The 21,633-nt window shown below is 32.5% G+C and overlaps 2 protein-coding genes across 2 annotated transcripts in view; both read left to right on the top strand.

The window, feature by feature from the left end:
- LOC132730544 (ER membrane protein complex subunit 4-like) overlaps positions 1-3,957 on the top strand; it is a 32,354-nt gene extending 28,397 nt beyond the window's left edge. Inside the window, exons 4-5 of the mRNA XM_060716500.1 lie at positions 163-323; positions 2,850-3,957. Coding sequence (XP_060572483.1) covers positions 163-323; positions 2,850-2,885 — 197 coding nt within the window. The 3' untranslated portion in view covers positions 2,886-3,957. The remainder of the gene's footprint in view (positions 1-162; positions 324-2,849) is intronic.
- Positions 3,958-16,669: 12,712 nt separating this feature from the next.
- On the top strand, positions 16,670-20,556 carry LOC132730535 (uncharacterized). Its single transcript, XM_060716489.1, has 8 exons — positions 16,670-16,818; positions 17,270-17,284; positions 17,866-17,889; positions 18,169-18,255; positions 18,648-18,707; positions 18,889-18,984; positions 19,230-19,253; positions 19,697-20,556. The coding sequence occupies exons 1-8, from the start codon at positions 16,782-16,784 to the stop codon at positions 20,056-20,058; spliced, it is 705 nt and encodes a 234-aa protein (XP_060572472.1). The 5' UTR covers positions 16,670-16,781; the 3' UTR covers positions 20,059-20,556.
- The last annotated feature ends 1,077 nt before the right edge of the window (positions 20,557-21,633 follow it).

The raw sequence follows: 21,633 nt of genomic DNA, 5'->3' as shown, positions 1-21,633 counted from the left end.
GACTTGTATTTAAAAGTCCTGCAGATTCAGGTGAGATTTAAGGATAAAATCTATTGTCATTCATCAGTCTTCTTTTAAAATATCCCTTTAGCATCATTATTTCTTTCAAAATTTATTTTTCACAATTTGTTATTTATCACTGTCTATTTTTTCCTTCTTCAGCTGCATTCAAGATGATAGAGGGCCCACAGCATGTTTTACAAAAGTTTGTCTATATGTTTGGAAATGTTGTATGTCTTGCATTGGCTGTATATAAATGTCAAACCATGGGCTTATTACCTACAACACCATCTGATTGGCTGGCATTTGTAGAAGCACAAAGGGTATGTTTGAAATTTAATTAAACTTTGTAACTTTAAGCAGTGCTATGCTACTCACCCATGTGTTAGTGTATCACTTTGGTTGTAGTTTTACATGCAACTTGTATAACATTCCATTTCATCTACCATTGACATGATTGAAGATGTTAAATTTTGCATGAAATCATAATCAGAGTTCTCTGTCCAAAATTCCTAACTTCTTGCTTAAATTTTATGAGTATGGTCATTCTTCAAGTATTCACTAGAAACTATTAAAAATGTTTTCAGGTTCATTGTTGGAAGCTGTTGACCAACGCCCATCATTCTTCCATGAATTTTGATTGATTTGTGGTTTTTTTTAATCAAAATTGTTCCCTTTCCAAGACCCAGAACTTTGGCATGTAATCTGAATTAATCATGGTCCTTTGTGAACTTCAAAAATGTAGTTATAGTTTCAAGTGCAAGAAAATTTCTGGTTTAAGTTTTATCTTTAATACCACTTAAAGTGTTCACTTAAGCTTCACACGTGATTTTGAGGTCAAATATGAAAGTCCGTGAATTTCCAATTTAGACTCAATAACTACAGTAGAACTATTGTAAGTTACAGTTGAAGGACTGTAAATAGAAATTTGGACTCCTGTATCAAGCTCATTTTATGGGCAAAAGTTTTGAGGGCTTTACTATACCCTGTATTCAAATTGCCAATATGTTAACTAACTTTAAGTTTTTAGCTTGAGTTCCAAGAATTGGGAAAACTGTTGTACTTGCCCAGGCATCGGTTCGACGTCACACTTTGGTTATGTTTTTGCATTCAAGTTGGTTTTTCCAAAACAACTGAAAGTATTTGGGTGAAACTTCACATGCTTGCTCTATGTGATTATCTAATTTGATTGGCACAATTCCCATAATTCTGATTTGCTCTATTGCATATTTATGCCCTTTTCACTACCTACAAATTCTTGGTTAAGTTTTTATATGCATGCTAACATCTCTATAACATTTGAAGGGAATGGGTTGAAACTTAACACACTTATTTGAGAGCATAATAGGAGGGCTTTGTCCAATGTCAATAACTCTAACGTGGATTTTGGCAGAATTAAGGACCGTTTTGAACTTAGAGAACGTAGAAGAACGTAGAAAATTCTACATTATTCAAGCTCTTGTTCAACTGTCAAGCACTCAGAAGAGTAGAGCACATTGTCCTATAGACAGCTCTTGTCAATATATGATAAAAAATACTGTACAGGTCTCACTTTGATTGCGTTGGGACAAATTTTCCATTTTGTATCTTCTTTTCATCAAAGAAAATTCAACTTCCCTGTAAAAGTATTAAGTCATGACCAATTATTGCATGAGTGGAGAGTTGTACCTGCCAATATGTTAGGCAGCTGACTATTATTTGACAATCAGAGAGTTGCTTACCTAGACGTGTAAAATTTGTAAATTGATAGTTTGGCTACACTGAACAACATTCTTCATTGGTTTACTCAGACCTGATATCAAAAATAATAATCAGGCAAGTATTACCTGGCGGTTACCATAGCAGTTGCATGATAAAGTAGTATATCAAATTCAATTGATTCATCAAATGGAAGAATGAATGACCAAGCAAAAGGAATATGTAACAGTTGCTTCCCTTCAACTACAATATCATTATATGAGCCGCGTCATGACAAAACCAACATAGTGCGTTTGCGACCAGCATGGATCCAGACCAGCCTGCGCATCCGCGCATTGTGATCAGGATCCATGCTGTTCGCTATCATTTTCTCTACTTGTTATAGAGTTGGTAAGCGAACAGCATGGATTCTGATCAGACTGCGAGGATGTGCAGGCTGGTCTGGATCCATGCTGGTCGCAAACCCATTATGTTGGTTTTGTCGTGACACAGCTCATATGTATGCCAGCTGTGAATAAATGAATGATCATTTACAACTTATATGACAAGGGCAAGTTTGTTAACTTAATGATATCTATGAATAGTTTAATATCAGTCATATATACTTTTATAACTTAATACTCTGGAAAATGTTGATACCTACTTTTTTAGGTGTGTGTGTAATTTTCACATACCTTTTTGTTTAATTGCTTTAGGTGATCAAGATCGTCTCTTTTTTTAGAATATTATTATGATTCTTAGATTGAAATTTTTCTTTGTTTCTCTTCAACTGATTTGTAGATTGAGAAACTAGGTTTCCATGTATAAACCTTCAGATACAGGTGTAAGACATTCTTCAGGTCAATGAAAATCACAATTCTATATGTAATTACCAACATTTTGCCACAATCAGTTGGTCACTTCATATTTTCCTTTATTTTTCAGATTAAAAGATAATGAAATGCCAAAAACCACATTCAAATTTGCTTTTTGAGAAAACTAGATAAATTTGGTTAAAAATAATGAGATCTAACAACTGTTTTATTTTATTAGTCAATAAATTTTTGCTCAGTATTCTGTCAGAACTGGCAGTATTCAAATTAGTGCAAAACCCTTAGGGTTTATAAGATGTTTCAACATGTCATAAGTTGTCTGTTTTATTTACTTTACAGAGACTGGAGTGGTCCGGAGGTGGTGCTCTTCTTTGATGTGTCCAGTTTGTGTTAACATTTATATGTTATGTAAAAATAAAATCATTTTACTTTGATGATATTGTGAATTTTTCTATAAAGCAGCATGCTTCTACACTCATGATAATTAGTAAGATTATTCATGAAGTTGTTTATATAGTTTAGATATTTTAACTGATAATGTAAAACAAACAAGCATGTCATAAAATGTGCTTGAATTACCTAAGGATTTTGGAAAAGTCAAACATTTTAGAAACTTTCAATATCTATTTATTTTCATATTGATTGTTCAAAACTTTGTTAATTCATTTAGAAACGTGAAGCTTTAATCTGTACATTCACATATTTTGTCCTGTTTGCTCATTTATATTCTACTTTCACCCTAACATAAGTTGTTTTGAAGTCAGACTAGTATTTATACATGTAATTTTGTACTAACTTGTTGTTGGAACAATGTCTATTTATCAGATGAAAATAGGTTAGAAATGGTCATGATCTGGTTTGAAATTCCTATTTATAGACGTACATGATGAAAATCATGATTAGAGATAAAACTATACATTGACCTAGTGATCATGTCACCACTAGCCTTGAATTTGGCTATTATTAATACATTTATAACATTATTCAACATTAACTGACTTCAATCAAATGACCTTCATTACTTGAAGGAATTCTAGGATTATTCTATATTATCTGTTTACAAAATTCACATTAGTTTTAACTAGATTTAACAGCCTGTTTACCAATCCATAATTTTTTCAAATAATTTTATTTCAATTTCGGTTGTTCTGATGTAAAAATTGAATGATGTAACCATGGCCCTTTTGAGGAAACAGAAAATAAAACTCAGTTTAAGCCCCTTACTAAGATTTGGATGTATAGCAGCCATTTTGGTTCAGATCAAAACCACTGCATTATGACCTGGCATTGTGGACACAAACATTTTAAGATTAAAAAACTTGGTATTTACCATTATCTCTGTACTTACCCAAGGATCGATGGGCTTGGTTACAATTTATTGTTGCATTAGGTAATAAGACTAAACATTTTTGTCTTTTGATATGAATAAATTATTGATATAATACCACCAGTAACTTTTCTTTTCATTTTAAACCTACATGTATTTTATACAACAACCTAGGCACACTTACTTATAATAAGTACAATGAAGTTAGAATTGTTTGATACTGTACAAAAATATGCTTTACACAAGCTAAAACTGCTAAATTATTTAATTATTTAGCTCATCTCAGATTTGGGACATGCAATATTCTCGTCCCCAGTCATCCACAATTTATGTCATCAACCTTTCCTTATAGATCACTTTGTAGATTTGAAAAAAACTCCACATCTATAAAAGTTATATGCTGAAAAAGATGATAGATGTAAAGTTTGTTAACAGTATATTTTAAGATTAAATCTTTAATACAGGCATGTAGAATATTTGTTCAGGGTTGCCAGTGAACTTGAAGTCAGGGAAATCTGATATTTTTTCAAGGTCGGGGGGGGGGGGGTATTGTCAGGGAATTTTGAAAATTGGTCCGTGAAAATTAAAAATCCTAAAAAGTTAGGGAAAAATAATTTTGAAGGATACAATTCTTAGCTCGACTATTCACAGAATAATCTAGCTAATGCAGTCACCCATTTGTTGGTGTCCCTGTGGTTAAGTTTTTGCGTGTAAGCTGGTATCTCCATAACTACTGAAGGGAATGGATTGAAACTTCACACACTTGTTCTCTGTGATTATGTAAGATAATTGGCACAAGTCCCATAACTCTGATTTGCTTTTTTGCATAATTATGCCCCTTTTTCGACTTAGAAATTCTTGGTTAAGTTTTTGTGTGTAAGCTACTGAAAGGTAAATTGTGCCTTTTTTGGGGCAATTTTATGCATTCATAATAAAAAAGCAGTGATTTACTCGATAAAACATCTTAATAACAAGCCTTTGTATCTTTTCGGACAATTTTATGTTTTCATATAGGTAAGCATTAAGCATTCATTACTTAATGAAACACCCTTGTGACAACTTTTTGAATAGTCGAGCGTTACTGTCCTCAGACAGTTATTGTTTCTTTTAATTCTTTTTCGCTATGGCAGTCTTGAGTTACTAGTCAAGTCATATGCACTGAGGGAGAAGTCTTGGAAAAGAAAAGAGCTAGATACAGAAATGAAAATTGTGAAACATCTTGAAAAGAAATTGAAGGTTTGAAAAGTCCTAGTGATGTACATGTATTGGATGTATGAATTTGACCGAACCTAATAATGAGCTACTCATTATTTTTACATAGCTTTTGCTGTATGCTGTTATACATTGTAGTTTTATATTTGTATTTCATTTAACATGACTTTTGACAATCTGAGTATGGGAGGATTGGACAGCTGTAGGGGAGGTGGAGGCGGTTTAAGTTCGGTAGTTTTGGTCAGGGAAAAGTCAGGGAATTTTATTTATCTGTGGTGCTGGCAACCCTGTAATGTTGTCTTTTTAAGTTATTTAAATCATGCCAAGGATCTCTTAGTTTACATAGAATTATAAATATTTATAAACACTTAAATATATTGTTAGAAACTACAATGGCTGAAGTTTAGAAACATTGTTTAGAGGAATTCTACAAAAGTTTTAACTTTCAGCTGGCCTGAGCTCAAATGTTCAAGATGAGCTATTGTGAATACCCCTGGCATCAGTGGCTTAAAACAGCTTGGTCATTTGTGATGAAATTTTATAGTAATGATTCCTGGGAGGTCATCTTTAAAAATCTGAAATGATTCTATTTTGCATTTGTAGATTTTGATGAAACTGTGTAGTATTGATTTAAGTAAGTCCTTTTTAAAACTTGCTAAAAGGTTCCTGTCTGTGAACAAGATGGCCACCAGATCAACAATTAGAAATGAGCTTTAAATGACATCTTCATAGTCACTTGGCCAATAGTGATGAAACTTTACAAGAATGTTACTTCGGTTGGCCTTAAACAAGTTATGGTCAGCTGCGCTGCATGGCCGCATGATGATAAATGATAGAGCTACCTCTTTCGGAGGTACATGTATACGGTAAATCGCTCTATCGCTACTTCCGAGCTAGTGCATGTCGCTAAAATCAGGAGCCAAGTGTTTTCTTTTTTTTATATACATTTTGTAAATTCTACGCCAAATATCAAAAATCGGAAAGTGCTATGCGATGTAGATTTTATTAAAGTTTACAGAAAACGTAAAGTTTTTATACTTGTGTTTGAAATTTAGTTGTGGCGGCGTTTCCCAATGTCTATCCGAAATGTACATGTATATCTGATATGTTTTTACAGTTGCAATTTTATGAGTAATTAATAGCAATCGTGTTTAGAAGAAAAGTTATATGTACATGTAATATACCGTGTCACATGTATTTTGTCCACAGATGAATACATTCGTGGGATGCCAGAAGGGGGGTGTGCCCCCTTCTGTTTGATTAGTATTGAAGCAGTTTTTATAGTTTTATAGCAATTTGAACTTGTAACGGGAGACTTTTCAATGAAATCAGCCATTTTTCACAAAATGCTCATGAAGTAATGGGTTAAACCCCGCACCACACAATGACTTGCCAAATGCCGGAATATTTCCATGACATCTTAAACTTAATTCAAAAACAATTAAGTACAGTACAAGTAAAATGGTTTCCTGCGGGGAACATTTTAAATGATATAAAGATATTTCATTTAACTATTTTCAACATTGTTTGGGGGGGGGGGGGGATAAATAAACGTTTGTATCAGGAAGATAGTTGACAATAATCGATCAATATAGAAGAAGGTCTTAAGAAACTGGTGACCGTTGCATGAAGACCGGAGAAGGTCATACATAAAACAATTATTTATTTTTAAGAAAATGATTAAATACCATTTTCTGAATAATTCCGGGCAAAAAAGAAATAAAGTAAACACACAAGTTTATGCAGAAAATATCTCTATTTAGTATGGCAGATGCCACTACGAATATTTTAATTTTGTAGATTTTCAGTATAAACCATTTATTTTTTGTAAAATTTGAGATAGATATTAAAGAAACATTGATAATTTTCAAACACATCATTCAAGTTTTTCCACCTTAAACGGTCAAATAATTATAGAAAATTAGAAATATCACGTAATAGTTTTTTGTTGTTAATTAGGTGTAATTCGGACTAATTCCCTAGAGGTAAATCCGTAACGTACCGGCAAACGGTATTTAGCTAGGTTTTCGAAAAGGTCAATTAACCAATCAGGTACGGTAAACAGATCACATGCTCCTCCATGTACCGAAAACAGGTCACGTGCTCCTCCATGCCTCAAAAGTTAAACGCGTACCAATACCCTGCGGTCTGAAGACCGCAGGGAATAAACAATCGCTTTACAAAACTATTGCCCATTGGTTTCTTGATACTTTCATGCTGCAGTCATTTCAAGATACTAAAGTGCAATTCCTAAGTAAATTTACGAAAGTCAGGAAGTAAGATCTTTACAGTAAATGGACAGTCTAAATTTAGATCAGAATACGCCCAAAACTAAAATGAGGTTGACAATAAATATCAAAACAACTTTTTTCAACTCAATTAAGAAATGTGTAATCCGTTGTAAAGTAAGCAAGCAACACAGAGCTGACGGACTAAAGCTTGCTGAATTTAGCCAACATATGCATTGCCACGTGAAAGTAAAGTTCTTTCTTACGTGAACTTTTGACATAAAATCGTTTGGTGAACTTTGTAAAGTTCCTATCATAACTACTTACGATTATGATAAGTAGTTTAATTTCAGTCAAGCATGTGCTGGAATCGGAATAGTAAAGTATGCTATATGAATTTATAGATAAATAAAATGTTGAATACGAATAGTTGCTTTAAATTTCTTTTTTAAGTTAAGTTACACAGTGTCTATAATAAAAGTAAATAAAATGGCCTGATTATAGAAACTAGCACCGAAATAAATATCTGAGAGTCCTATGAAAAGCCTGTTCTCCATATATATGTCATTATTAGCACAACAAGCACGCCATAATCTGTATGCCGAAGCATAGTATAATGACTTCTATTGTCTTTCGTAATGCACCGATCATTTGTAAATACCATTTAGCTGTTTCGTTTTATTTTAATATAAAAGTTAAGTTATATATCCTAATGAAACATTTTCATTTACCAACCAAAACAAGGATTTCGTTTTGAATCGAAATAAAATGAATCCAATCACATTTTCATATATCTGGAGAGTCAATGTGGACAGAATAAATTACAAATGTATAATTATGTTATTAATTTATCTCGGTAGGTAAATCTGTCTTGTCATTGTCAGCTGGTGGTTTTCGTTGTTGTCAATATTAATGCTTACTATATTTACATCTATCTCTGAAATAAATACGCCATTGTTACAGAGTGCACATGGTCGCTAAATAGGTAGCCATGTTTCCTTATAAAGTTAAAAAATATTGTAGCGGTTATCAAACTGTAATTGTTTGTGATACACCGACGTATAAAACAGTTTTGCGTTGAACGCACATTTTTAAAGAAAACTATTACACGTTACATGGAAAGGGGTCTTTTGCATGATGGTAGATCTGATCGTTTACATGTTGGCGGAAGTCATCGTCATATGTTGGATTTCACTTTGCATATTACTTTATTGCCTCTAAATATGTTATCTAAAATAGGTGTTGTATCTTAACAAGATAAATAAAAGTATCTTTTTGATTAGTGAATTGTTCGTATGAAATGTAAGACATATTAAAGAACTGCCTTGTTTGGCTGGAATAAAGAAATACACCACCACAAGGTAACTCCCCGCCATTTTATGTTTCATTATTACAATGCATGACATAGAATACGGAAATAAAAATTGCTGATTGACATATTGAGATATATACTTACTTTTTTATTTAGTTTAACGGATGTTATAGTAAACAATGCATTGGCAGTGGTAGATTGACAGTTAGGCTAAATCATGGCCAAATTATGGCCAATAAAATTGACACCTTCGCACGTCCAAGTGTCAAAATATGAAACAATTTATTGCGCAGATATTCTCTTTAAACCTAGTGACTTACATTTGTATCTGATTAACATATCTCTACTTTTCGGATGCGCTTTTGTTAAATATGTTCATACGTTAACATTTTTTCTCTGACTTTATTTTAGTGAGATGGGCTTTCTTATCATACTTTGTATTGCTGCTGTAAAGTTATTTCCAACTAAGGGTTTAAGCTAACTTAACTTTACAAACTCAACAAATTTAATGATCCTCGTCCTTGCCAACACATACATGTACATTAAATGAGTTCAGAAACGAATCATTGTCCGAATAAAAAAACTTAACCAGTTTGACTTTACCTGAATAATATTTCTTCGTTTCTTGAGTTTTGCAGATTGAAACAGATAGCATGTTTTTAAGTTAACTTCTCACGTGTCAACTTGAAGCGTGTACAATGAAATACTTCTTATACAACGACAGTTTAATTTACAAGAAGTTTTGTAACAATATTTTATTCATAATGTAATACATGGTAGTACATTACAAATGTTATTGAGTTTGTTATACATATATAATTAACATGTTATGAAAAGAAAAAAGAAACGAACACAATATATTTCTTATACATTTTGGAATCGGATATGAAAACAAGTATCAGATACTTATGTTGATTCATCTCCTAAACTAAACAACAAGATATTTAACAAGAAGTATGTTAAAACTACTTGACAGCATTGATTTAAAGTTAATGCAATTGGAATGGAAAAAGAACTGTTACTGTAAAGACAAAAATGTTAAAAACAAAGCAATAATTTTAAAGTTCAAGATACTTTAATATGTCGAAGTAAAAATATAATACAAACAACGAACTATTGGATATCCTTACCAAACAGGCTTTTTCAAACAGCTTTTGGTGAAATAGACCGGAACATGAAAACAACGACCAAAAAGGAGCTGTATGAGGGTTCAAGATGGTTAATTTTCATGTTAAAACTTATGAAAGATAATTTAGGTGACATTTTGTAGGTATTTAAATAACCGTACATGACAAAAAGTAGTCCGAAGACCTCACAGTATTTGTTTAATTTGTCAATCAATAGTAGCCTCTCCTCATGTATTAGCAGAATAGGACAAAAGGTTTCAGTACAAAATATTCAAATGTCTACAATTTATTATAAAATGTAAGCACTTGAACATATTTATATAATATAAACTGACGTATTTGTATCTTTATATACCAACGTCTTTTATCTCCACTAGATAAACGACCGAGACAAACCCAAGATCAAATCAAGACCAAACAACAAAAGAAACTAAACAAACATAAAAATATATATTTTTTATAAAAAGATTTGCCACAGTCATAGATAATTAAAAAAAAACAATATATTTAACTAGAAATCGAGATGACGAGATAATGAAAGATCAACAGACACGTCATTCAGACAAGTCAGTGTGTTTCAGTTATGTGTCTGAATATGTTACTTCAGGGTATCATTATAAATATGACAGTGAACAAATGAATAAAGACTAGGTATTCTTTGACAAACGTCATTTTTTATGATGATATACATGTATCAACATGACAACATTACTTCACGTGCTCTAATGTAACATTTGCTTGATGTGTAGTCTTTAGTTTTGTCCCCAAATTTCATGAACAAATTGCTTTGTTTTTTGTTGGTCTTCTGTTTTAACTTTTAAAATATATTTTTGAAAAGACGTCAAAAGCAGCATTTTTATACTTCAAACGTAAAAATGCTCTCAATGACAATGCTAGATTTGTAATGATAGTAAATAAAATAACAAAACAAAACAGGAATACATGTACATGTATAAGGGTTGTTGTTATATCATGCTGTAGCCATAATTTACACATTTGTGATCTATGTGGCATACTGTTTTTCAGCGTAAGTACATGTGCGAGAAATATCCTCTATAATATTATCCATATGAAAAATGCTTTCCTATTGATTATTGTTAATAAACAGAAAAAATAATATTCAGCTAACAAATCAAACAAGTAAAAAGATTGTTTCTACTTAAAATGTTTGAAACATGTATAAAAATGTTACACTATCCCGTCCATTTTAAACTCTTGTTTGACCTAGTCCAACTATTTAGACTTATCATATGTTTTGAACAGGATGTCTTTTTTCAAGTCTCATCCGGTCTTTAGAACTGCAAATATTAAAGATCGATGGACAGGTACACATATTTTATATCGGTCTTACTCAGATCTATAACAGGTCAATTGTTTCAGTAAAAATAAAATCTTACAGTCTATATTTGCGATCTAAGAGAGACCGGAGAAACCGGAACGACCATATTCATTTTATTTAAAGTTATCGAAGAAATAATTTACAATACGAACTTAAAATAAATTGCTTGTTAGCGTTTAGAGAGCTGTCATTGAAAGATGTTTTCTGATTTTAAACGTTTAAAAGCAACAGTGTTGCCGCTAAATATTCCGTACGTAAAATGACAGTTAAAATAAGGCGTAACGGTGTGACAGTAGTAAAATACATTTACATGTAGTTAAATGGTTCAAACCGTTCACGCTATTGTTTAACCATTTTCTACTTATGCCAAAAAATCACAAAATTAATGACAAACGGCCGACGGGCGGGGTATATTTCTCCAAAATATCTTAATAACGGCCGATATCCTTCCGGCCATCGTGACAAACCATACGGCAGCAGCTAAAAATTTTGCTTATCGGGCGGGCATGGTCGAGTTTAAAGTAATGGCGTCCGGACGATACTTTTTGGGGTTATTGAGTTGAAAAAAATCATCTGGCGGGGATCGCCCGGTCGCCGAGCGACGCCCGGGCGACGTTTTTTGAATCGGACGATTGTTTTTGATACAAAAACACCGTCCGATTTTTAAAGGCATCCGGGCAGACATCGCCGGGGCCCCTCCCGGCGCCTGAATAGACACCAGTTGGCGAACGGGTATCGCCCGGTACCCGGATGATTCATGCACAGGTACCGCGTGGTCATCGTTTCGCGGGACTTGAGTTTGTTGTAATCGCGACTTGAGATTTTTGTAGTTGCCTAAATTGTATCTTTAAATTCTTTTGGATTTAACATAAACTTTATGTCCAGCAAGAGCGTCTAGTATTAAGGAAAAGGCAACCTACAATTGTTGCATTATTTTCTTGGTCTTCATCTTTTCTCTATCAACTGCCGGCATATTAACCACTGACTGATTTTTGAAAGAATATCATATAAAGCCAAGCCTTTACCGCCCGGCGCCCACGCGGCGACCGTCCGATCCATTTATAAATCGCACGTCCGGACATGGAGCGGCGACCGCCCGGTCTTTGAATGCTGTAACATTATTTCGGCAAAAAATCACCCGGCGACAGTTTCATTCATGACCACGCAAGATATCAGATTTAAAATCGCCCGGCGTTCGGAAAAATCGTCAAAGGCGACGATGGTGTAAAAATCGTTTAATTGGGCGGTCGCCGTTTTATTTGTGACCTAGGCATTACCGAGCCTAATTCAAAATATCCCGAAAAATCACAAATTTTTAGAAGGGTTATTTGTCTAAAGTGCATCAGTATTATATTGGTTGATCTTGTCAAATATTATTTACTTTTACCAGATTGTGTGTTTACTTTATTAGACTTTAAAATATTAGGAACAATATTTGTTATCAAATTTAGCATAACTTAGCCAATAAATACCTAACATAATTACATAATTTTTCTTGTCAAAGAGATCTAAGAGATACAAAGAAAAAAAGTCAGAAAGAGGTGATCTTACTGAGATTTGAACCCACGAACCCCCATTTGCAATGCAGTCTTTGTGGGTGATTCAGTCACCATCTCGGCCATTTCCGTCAAACTTCCGGACACAGTAGTTAGAATACACAGAACGGTGGGGCGTCCGTGGCCGAGTGGATAAGGTCGTTGACTTCAAACCACTTGCCCCTCACCTCTGTGGGTTCGAATCCCGACAGGGACTTTGGATTCTTTCATGTGAGGAAGCTATCCAGCTAGCTTACGGAACGTCGGTGGTTCTACTCAGGTACCCGTTCGTGCCTGAAATAATGCACGGAAGGGCACCTGAGGTCTTCGCTGGAACGTCGCGATATGACCTATACTGTGTCGATGTGACGTAAAACCTAAAACAAACAAACAAAACACAGAATGGTCTAACCTATGCTAAGAAACTAACATGTAAAAAAAGTCATTTATTGCTTGGAGTCGTTGACTAAGTTTAGTCCGATATATGGAGTAAAATTCCACATAAATAAGATAATTTTCTTTTTTGACAGAAGGAAATGTAATTTAAAAGTAATTTTGCTGAAAAAAGAACTGTACAGAATGTAAAAGAACTGTACGGAATGTAAAAGAACTGTACGGAATGAAAAAGAACTGTACGGAATGTAAAAGAACTGTACGGAATGTAAAAGAACTGTACGGAATGTAAAAGAACTGTACGGAATGTAAAAGAACTGTACAGAATGTAAAAGAACTGTACAGAATGTAAAAGAACTGTACGGAATGTAAAAGAACTGTACAGAATGTAAAAGAACTGTACAAAATGTAAAAGAACTGTACGGAATGTAAAAGAACTGTACGTAATGTAAAAGAACTGTAGAGAATGTAAAAGAACTGTACGGAATGTAAAAGAACTTTACAGAATGTAAAAGAACTGTACGGAATGTAAAAGAACTGTACAGAATGTAAAAGAACTGTACAAAATGTAAAAGAACTGTACGGAATGTTAAAGAACTTTACGTAATGTAAAAGAATTGTAGAGAATGTAAAAGAACTGTAGAGAATGTAAAAGAACTGTACAGAATGTAAAAGAACTGTACGGAATGTAAAGAATGTAAAAGAACTGTACAGAATGTAAAAGAACTGTACAGAATGTAAAAGAACTGTACGGAATGTAAAAGAACTGTACGGAATGTAAAAGAACTGTACGTTTTTCTGATCAATATTGGCGCATCTTTTTCTATATTAAAAGATATTTTTTGTAACTTTTCTATTTTAATTATTTTTTGACACGGTAGATACCATCATGTTATTTTCTTGAGTAATTTTCAATAACAAGATGTGTAAACATTTGAATAAAAATCACCAGTTATATCAGGATCAGTCAGTATCTAACATGTTTCTAAATTATTAGATGCTCCATTTCAATTCCAAAGTCTAAATAAGCACGATTAATATACGTACATGTACACATTTAGCAGCAAAATCGTTAAGTTTTATCAAGGATAGAATTTCTATGGGAATTTTTAATGCATTGTATAAAGCAAATTCTCCATATTAGAAGCATGTATATGACGTATTTGCCGAAGTCATGTCACACATTTCACGTTTGACACAGATTAAACACCTCAATGTGTCACATAGCTAGTAAACAAGAACCTTTTACTATCATTTATGCAAATATGTCCAGTATATATACATGTATATATGCAATATTTGTCCAGAAAGACTTTACAACTTATATATGTACTTGTTGTCTTTGTCTCATCTTGACATTTATATATCTGTGAATGCAAAACTTTCCTATTACAAAATGAAACATTTTCTCTACATTCAACACCTGCTGTGGTCAATAAAAGTCATATTGATTAAATTAACATTGACACATTAAGTTATACTAGTATTTGTTTTCATTATGTTACTTTCATTTTTATGACCTTATTTATTTTAAGTAAAAACCATGGTTAAACATGTATAATATTTCATGTCATAGTTTTACTTTTTTTTGGATATTACATGTATTGTTTCACTGTTTTCGTGTATTTTATTTCACTGGCATCAATCTATATTGAACGGACAAAAGCCCTCCCGGACAAAAGCCCTACCGTCCAAAAATGACAAGGTGGACAAAAGCCCTCCCGTGAAAATAACAGGGCGGACAAAAGCCCTCCCGTGAAAATGACTGGGCGGACAATAGCCCTCCCGTAACAAAAATATATATGTATGTTAAATACCTGGTTTTTTTCAATGCACTTCAACATATTAAAACTTAGATTCAATTTTCCGAAGTATGTGTATGACCTAGAACCACCTTTCATTCAGAATATACCTTTCTGAAATGTTTACGAGTTAACTTTTCTTTACACGAAAGTTGTTAAAAACAAAGTCACTTTTAAAAGCAATTGACTCATTACAAGGCACATTATAAATGTCTTGGTTTTAGTTTTAAATTGTGTAGGCTAAATTAACATCTTCATTTGTTTACAGTTGTATTTGTTGACAAGGCACATATTTTTTGTGAAATGTTACATCAACCGAGTGATTTTGGTCCTTACAACAATATACATGTACCAGCATGTCTGTCCGCTTTATAATGCACTATTTTTTACATAAGAGGCCTAATGCAGAACCTCCTTACGTTTCCATATCTTTTTTTCCCTTTAATTTTTTCAAACATGTTTAAAAGTTCTATTACTATTAGTATTTTCTTGATAAGTTAAAACATTTATCACGTACGTGTATTTATGCTATAGAGCTATAGGGTTTTCCTTCACTTTTTTATGTCTATATTTTATTGTTAAGGTCGTTTCGATTAGGAAAACTAGAGTGCAAATTGCTAACTTTCTTGTACATGTAAAGAAGCAAGTTAATAATGAAAATGTTATTTGTATTTAACACAAACATGCATATATAATTGTTACCATTTTACATACTCTTTGTGATTACGGAAAGAGTTTCTAAAAAATCTTTTCAAGCTTCCCAATTTATTATTTGTCAATTACCATGTAAATGTAATGTTTATAAATAAAATAAAAAATGTATTGTTTAAACTAACCTCCTTTCCTGAAAAGTATTTATTTTCACTGATGGTCTGGATGTGGGTACAAGCCATACTGGGGACCAACTTTTTTAATAAAATTAATAATGTTAGAATTCAAATGACTTTTGCAACATTTTCAACTTTACATCTAATACCTTAAAAACTTGTTATTATGACAACCGAAATTCATTCGTTTATAAAGATCATAATGTATATAATGAATAAATCACGCTAACAAGTTAAACTTGCAAAACACGATCTGTTGTTGTCCAGACAAGATTAATTTTAAATGGATAAAAAAAACACATACAAAAAACGACAATATATGTCCATATCTAAATTGTTATTTTCAAACACACTGCCGGAAATTCAGAAAATCGGTCTGCGACTGAAATCTAAATTATACGTTTGGAGGAAGGCAAACTAGTCGACGAACGAATGATCTTAATCCAGTCAGACAAACTTTGATAAAAACGTGTCATTTGAAAGAGAAAATATTATTGATAACCAGTGATAAATACACTTTTTTCATTGATTCAGGGATGGTTTACATATAATTCTTATTTTTGTCCAAATCACTTGCATATTATTTTTTTTAAATGCATGCATTTTCCTGATTATGGTGTTAACTACGCTTTGGGTATTTGTATTTTGGATAGGTTACATTCAAACTGATTCAATATATTATTTTCTATATCTTGACAAAAGTGAACAGAGCAAAAATAATACACATATGTCATTGTAACAATCGTTGATATATCAAACTGCAATTATTTGACAAGTTTCGCGCAAAAATACGACTATGATGTCATTGTAAATCACCGCTTGTCACGCAGACTATATGCGCGTCTCGTAATGTCCGGTAATTGTCTTATTGTCTGTTACAAATGTGTATTCATGAACCCCTTGGCTATCTATTTCATTGACCTATGACCTAGACTGACTTTAACATGGCATTTGAGACAGGAAGATGACGGAATTATTAACGAGAAAAGAGAACCAGACTAATTAGATTTGCTCGATTCTGATTGGTCCATGGCGAAAGTGGGGTGTCACTCAACATAGTTTGTTGACCGTATTTAAAACCTCGGGTCCAGTGCAACATCGCTCATCGCCAAGTTTCATTTGGACTCGGATAGTTCTTTGCCAAGGAAATAAAGCAACCAAAAATAATCATGTTCACTAAAGGACTAGTTTTGCTTTGCGTGTTCGGTAAGTACATTTTGTTTAAAAGTGCATCTTCTTTTTACCTAATTCATACTCTGATTTTTCTTCATACAAAACATTAAGGTGACAATTGTTAAGTTAAAACATTTAATGGCTTCATTTTGTTTCTTTTTTTTATATAAACTTCTATCTTTAAAGCCTTGAAATGATATACGTTTGTTGCGAGATTAATTTTTGACCAATAGTTTAAAAAGAGATAGGTACTTGTTGTTTCAAGTTGTATACGATAAAATAAATATTTTCTTTCATTTTCAAATGGGCAATTATAAAAACAATAAAATGTATATATTATGTAGTTTTACTTTTACATTCTTAATTAGTATTTAAACTGATACTATATAGAACTGTATAAATCATCTTTTCTTCTGCATATTAATCTTATTTCACGATTATTTTTGTCAATTCATATTAACTTTTCTTTATTTTCATATTTCAGCTGTGACACAAGCCAGTAAGTAACTCGGTTCAATCTTTTCCCTATGTTTTATACTTGTATTCATAAATTCTATTTGCTTTTGTAACATATATATTGTTTAAATTTAGCATTATGCCCATATGGCTATGACTGCATTTTTCTCTGTGTATTTAGACTTGATATTATTTTGTATTCAACTAATTTATCTTATTCTATTTCAATATTACATACAACAGCAGTTGTCAATATGTTGCGGCCGTAATGTATTTTTGTTACACCCGTGTGTATATAATTTTACTTTTTTATTTCCACTTTTAAGTTAGTATGACATATTTGACAAATATATACATATGAGTCTTACAACATAAGTATAATCAATGGACTCTCAATTAGCTAGCAAGATGAGCATAATTGACCTAGTTACACAAATGCATCTCGTGTTTTAAGATATTTATATAATATAACAACATCCGATATAAATATAATGCACATTTAACAAACACGAGGTTAAGGCATTAAGTTTAAAAGAGTGATTAAGTTATTCAAACTAATGTTTTATATCAATATAATTACTATTGTTGACCATCTTTTGTATTGTTTTCTCTATTTCTTTTCAGTGTTCTTCCCACCACAACCAAAATGTAAGTTACTATATAAATATTATATTATTATTTCAGTTATCATTATATAATTATAAATGCAGGATTTTAAACATCGGTAGAGGATTCAGCCTGTGTTAATTAAGAATGAAGCTCGGTAGTGTTTCCGGTTTCTACTTTTGTTATATATGATTTCATACATATTGACGAGTGGTTTTAATATCCTTTTTTATTTTAGCTGAAAAAAAAACAACAAACAGTTGTTTCTAAACAGATGTAACAAAGTATTGTTGTAACTAAACCATTATGTAACGTTTTCAGTCCATGGCAAGAAATTTCCAATGAAGAGACCAATTGTCCAAAAGAAATATGTACCAATCATAAAGAGAGTTCCAGTTCCAAAAAGAGGTATTCTTTTGAAATTTGATCATATTCTTTACGTTTCCTCTTTGATTAAATAATAACGTAATTGAACTCTTGATACTTGTCATACGCAGGTAGTTTATTATGAAAAAATGCACTGACGGGTAGCTACTTAGTTTTAATGTTAGAATATAGTTAGTGCGTTTATGCACGTGTTTTTGCGTGCATAAACATCTGCTGATGATATCGGACTTATTATATTCATGGCTATAAGGGCTTTTGTTTTAACTGCGTACAGATTTTAATACAAGGAGAAAGTTGTACTTACTATTAGAACACCATAACAACAACAACAACAATATCATATTTATAATAATGATAATAAAACAATAAAATGTGTAGAACAGTTATATTTAGTGATAATTTTTATATTGCAGTTGTTGTCCCGGTTTACATTGAAAGAAAAGTCGAGGTGCCAGTTTACGTTGATAGAGAAGGTAAGGCTTACTTGTTTATAGAATCGACCTTGTTTAAGAATTTTTTGATTATCCACTTATACTTTTTACAGTTTCTAGCATTTATTCATAGATAGTGCAATAATTGATTTACGCATTTGTTTGTATTAGAGAAACAGTTTTTAATCGAATTTTAATCAAACGTTCTTTATTGTTATTTCAGTACCAGTGTACGCCGGAGCAGGTGCAGGTGCCGGGGCTTTCGCAGGTGCTGGTGCTATTGCAGGAGCTGGGGCCGGTGCTAGAGCCGGTGCTATCGGTATGTGTCTTTTTCTAATAATAAGACGAAACCATTGATTGAAAAAAGTTCTTAATGTAATACGAATTTATTTTTGTTTGGAATATATTGGCAACAGTTTTAATATAACGACTAATATCTAGTCATATTTCAAATTAATCTTACACTATTGTTAATATATCTGAACTAAAACTGTGAAAACTGTGCATCTGTTAAATATACATCATACCTTTTCATTAATAATCAATGTATTTCTCCTTTTACAGATGTTGCACTCCACTCCTCTGTCAGTAAGTAACACCTCTCACTTCATTTCTAATGACGAAACACATTCGATGTCCATACAGATTTCCCTTTTAATATCTTATTTGTAGAATTCCATATTCATTTTTATAATATCATGTAACATAACATATTTTAGTAGATCAATAACCACATTAACTTGTAGAATACTAATAAGCCTTTTAAGGATACGATTCATTAAAAAGCCGAACAGTATTTCTTTCCCACACAAAGTTGTCTTTCCTTTTCGTCCGTTTTGGAACGAGGAAAGGTGACTTGAAGATGACTGTTTAGTAAATGAAGAAGATGATCTTGCCCTGTGCTACACAACTCTGAATTAGTTCATATATTTAGTTTACTTGTAGAATCGTACTAATATTTACACATTTTATGTAAACCACATCTTAACTGCTTACTAACAAAATGCTTTGATTCGCTGCTTTGCTTTCAGGCGATGCCGACAATGTAAATATTAATATCGATGGGTTTGGCGGTATTACTGCCGTAGGTGCCGCTGCTGGTGCTGGGGCCGTAGCTGGTGCAGGTGCCGCTGCTGGAGCCGGAGCTTTCGGGGAATTCGACAATGGTTTTGACAACGGACATGAAAATGGATTCAACAACAATGGAGGGTTCATCGAGTCTGGAATTCAGGGTTCACTTGTAGGAGGTCATGATCTCGGCGGTTCTCAACTCCCAGCTCAAACAGGACCAATTCAAGCTCCATTTCAGCATCATGGAAAGTCACAGACCGGTCATAAGACAGGAGGGCATTTTCCAGAAATCTCCCATGCCCAGGATATTGTCCACTTTTAGACAAAAGATTTTTGAATGACAGTTTATTTCAGTGTTTTCCTTAGTGTAATCGTACAACATTTTCATTTTAGATTAAAATGCATGAATTAGATATAGATGCTTTATGCGTAGTCATTGCAACTAACATAATTGATGTGCAAACTTCCTGAGACATTTAACTTACATTCTTGTGTATTTATTTTAAGAAATAACTTCATAATCATTTTTTTTATTGCATTTCCAATTTTTATTGAGAAACGCATACATTTGCTTAAGAGTTACCATAGGTTTTAGAAATGTGGATTTTTTAGTACTCATGCATAAAGTAAAATTGTTGATATTAAACATAGAAAACAAATGTAATAACCAGTCATTGATCTCATTCATTTTTCCTATTTATTTCATTATTACTCATCGTAAAAAAGATATATACTGTATACCTGTGAATCATGTATGAATCAGATGAATGGTTGTTCTGTCATGTAGATGACAAGAAAAATAAATTTTATCAAATCTTAACAGTAGTTCTTGTACTAAAATTGATAACTACTAACTTTGTAGTACAACAGTAGTTATAGTGTAGTTCGACCACTTGATTACTAACAAAGTATTTGATATCATTTCCATTTGTTAGTTGTAGTTCATACACATTTGTCTTGCTTCAAGCAAAGAAAACAAATTAAAATGAACATTACCAGAGGGAAGCCGAAGACATGACATAGAAATAATGTTTGATTTTCAATTGTGAATACATATTTTTACCAGATGTAATGGTAAAAAAAACAAGGCGGCAGTCAGTAATGCAATATAATTACGGGTTTGTAAGCTCGTTAGCTACTTATACTAATCTTAGAATTTGGTAGTGTACAGTTTTAACGTCACCCCACTTTTATAAACCATTTTCTTATTTTTGCTTTTTCTCTCGGCATTTTCCGTTATCTGCTGGAAATTGCCTAAAGTTATCATGTCTTCATTACAAAAAGTATAAATTAAAGCAAAACAGATTTATTTAACTTCAGTCAAAGTTTACAATATACAATATATAAACATTTGTAAATTAGAACACGTGAAGGTGATATAAACACAATACAGCAAGCTACAAAAAAGATGGTCTATAAATTGATGGTGAAAATATCTGCCCATCATTAATTCATAAATAACGATAAGTCGAACCATGATGCGAAATTGCGATTTAGCGACACGAAAGAGCGATATTTAATTATTGCAATAATTAATTATTCTGTCGCACTTTGGGCTTTTGTATTGTGTTCTCCGCGCTCTATCTTATCGTGCTTTGCCCTTTCTGAATACGGTTGAAACGGCATGTTCAAAAATGTTCATCAATGATGTTGCGATATAATTGCCTTAATTAAAGAAATGAACATTCACTCAATACAGTCTTAAAATAAGTTCTAGATAGCTAGACCTTTGAACGAAATCTAAATGGTGTAAACCAATCTAGTTGACTGATATATGATATAAGATAAAGATTCGTTACGTTTCTCTTATATGATATTCCCGAAAACTTCAAGAATTGACTTTTCAACTTTACGCTATAGGGATGTTTGAAAACTAACGAAATGTTTGTGACGATTA

This window comes from Ruditapes philippinarum, unplaced genomic scaffold, assembly GCF_026571515.1.
Source record: "Ruditapes philippinarum isolate M1 unplaced genomic scaffold, ASM2657151v2 ctg185_1_1_1_1, whole genome shotgun sequence".
NCBI classification, from domain to species: domain Eukaryota; kingdom Metazoa; phylum Mollusca; class Bivalvia; order Venerida; family Veneridae; genus Ruditapes; species Ruditapes philippinarum.
This window is presented reverse-complemented; position numbering and strand designations above follow the sequence as displayed.

Bases quoted from the DNA above. Each gene is read 5' to 3' on its own strand.
- LOC132730535 (XM_060716489.1), top strand. From the start codon at position 16,782: ATGTTCACTAAAGGACTAGTTTTGCTTTGCGTGTTCG. The intron at 18,708-18,888 runs GTAAGGCTTACT...TTGTTATTTCAG, and splicing joins AGTTTACGTTGATAGAGAAG to TACCAGTGTACGCCGGAGCA. The intron at 19,254-19,696 runs GTAAGTAACACC...CTTTGCTTTCAG, and splicing joins TGCACTCCACTCCTCTGTCA to GCGATGCCGACAATGTAAAT.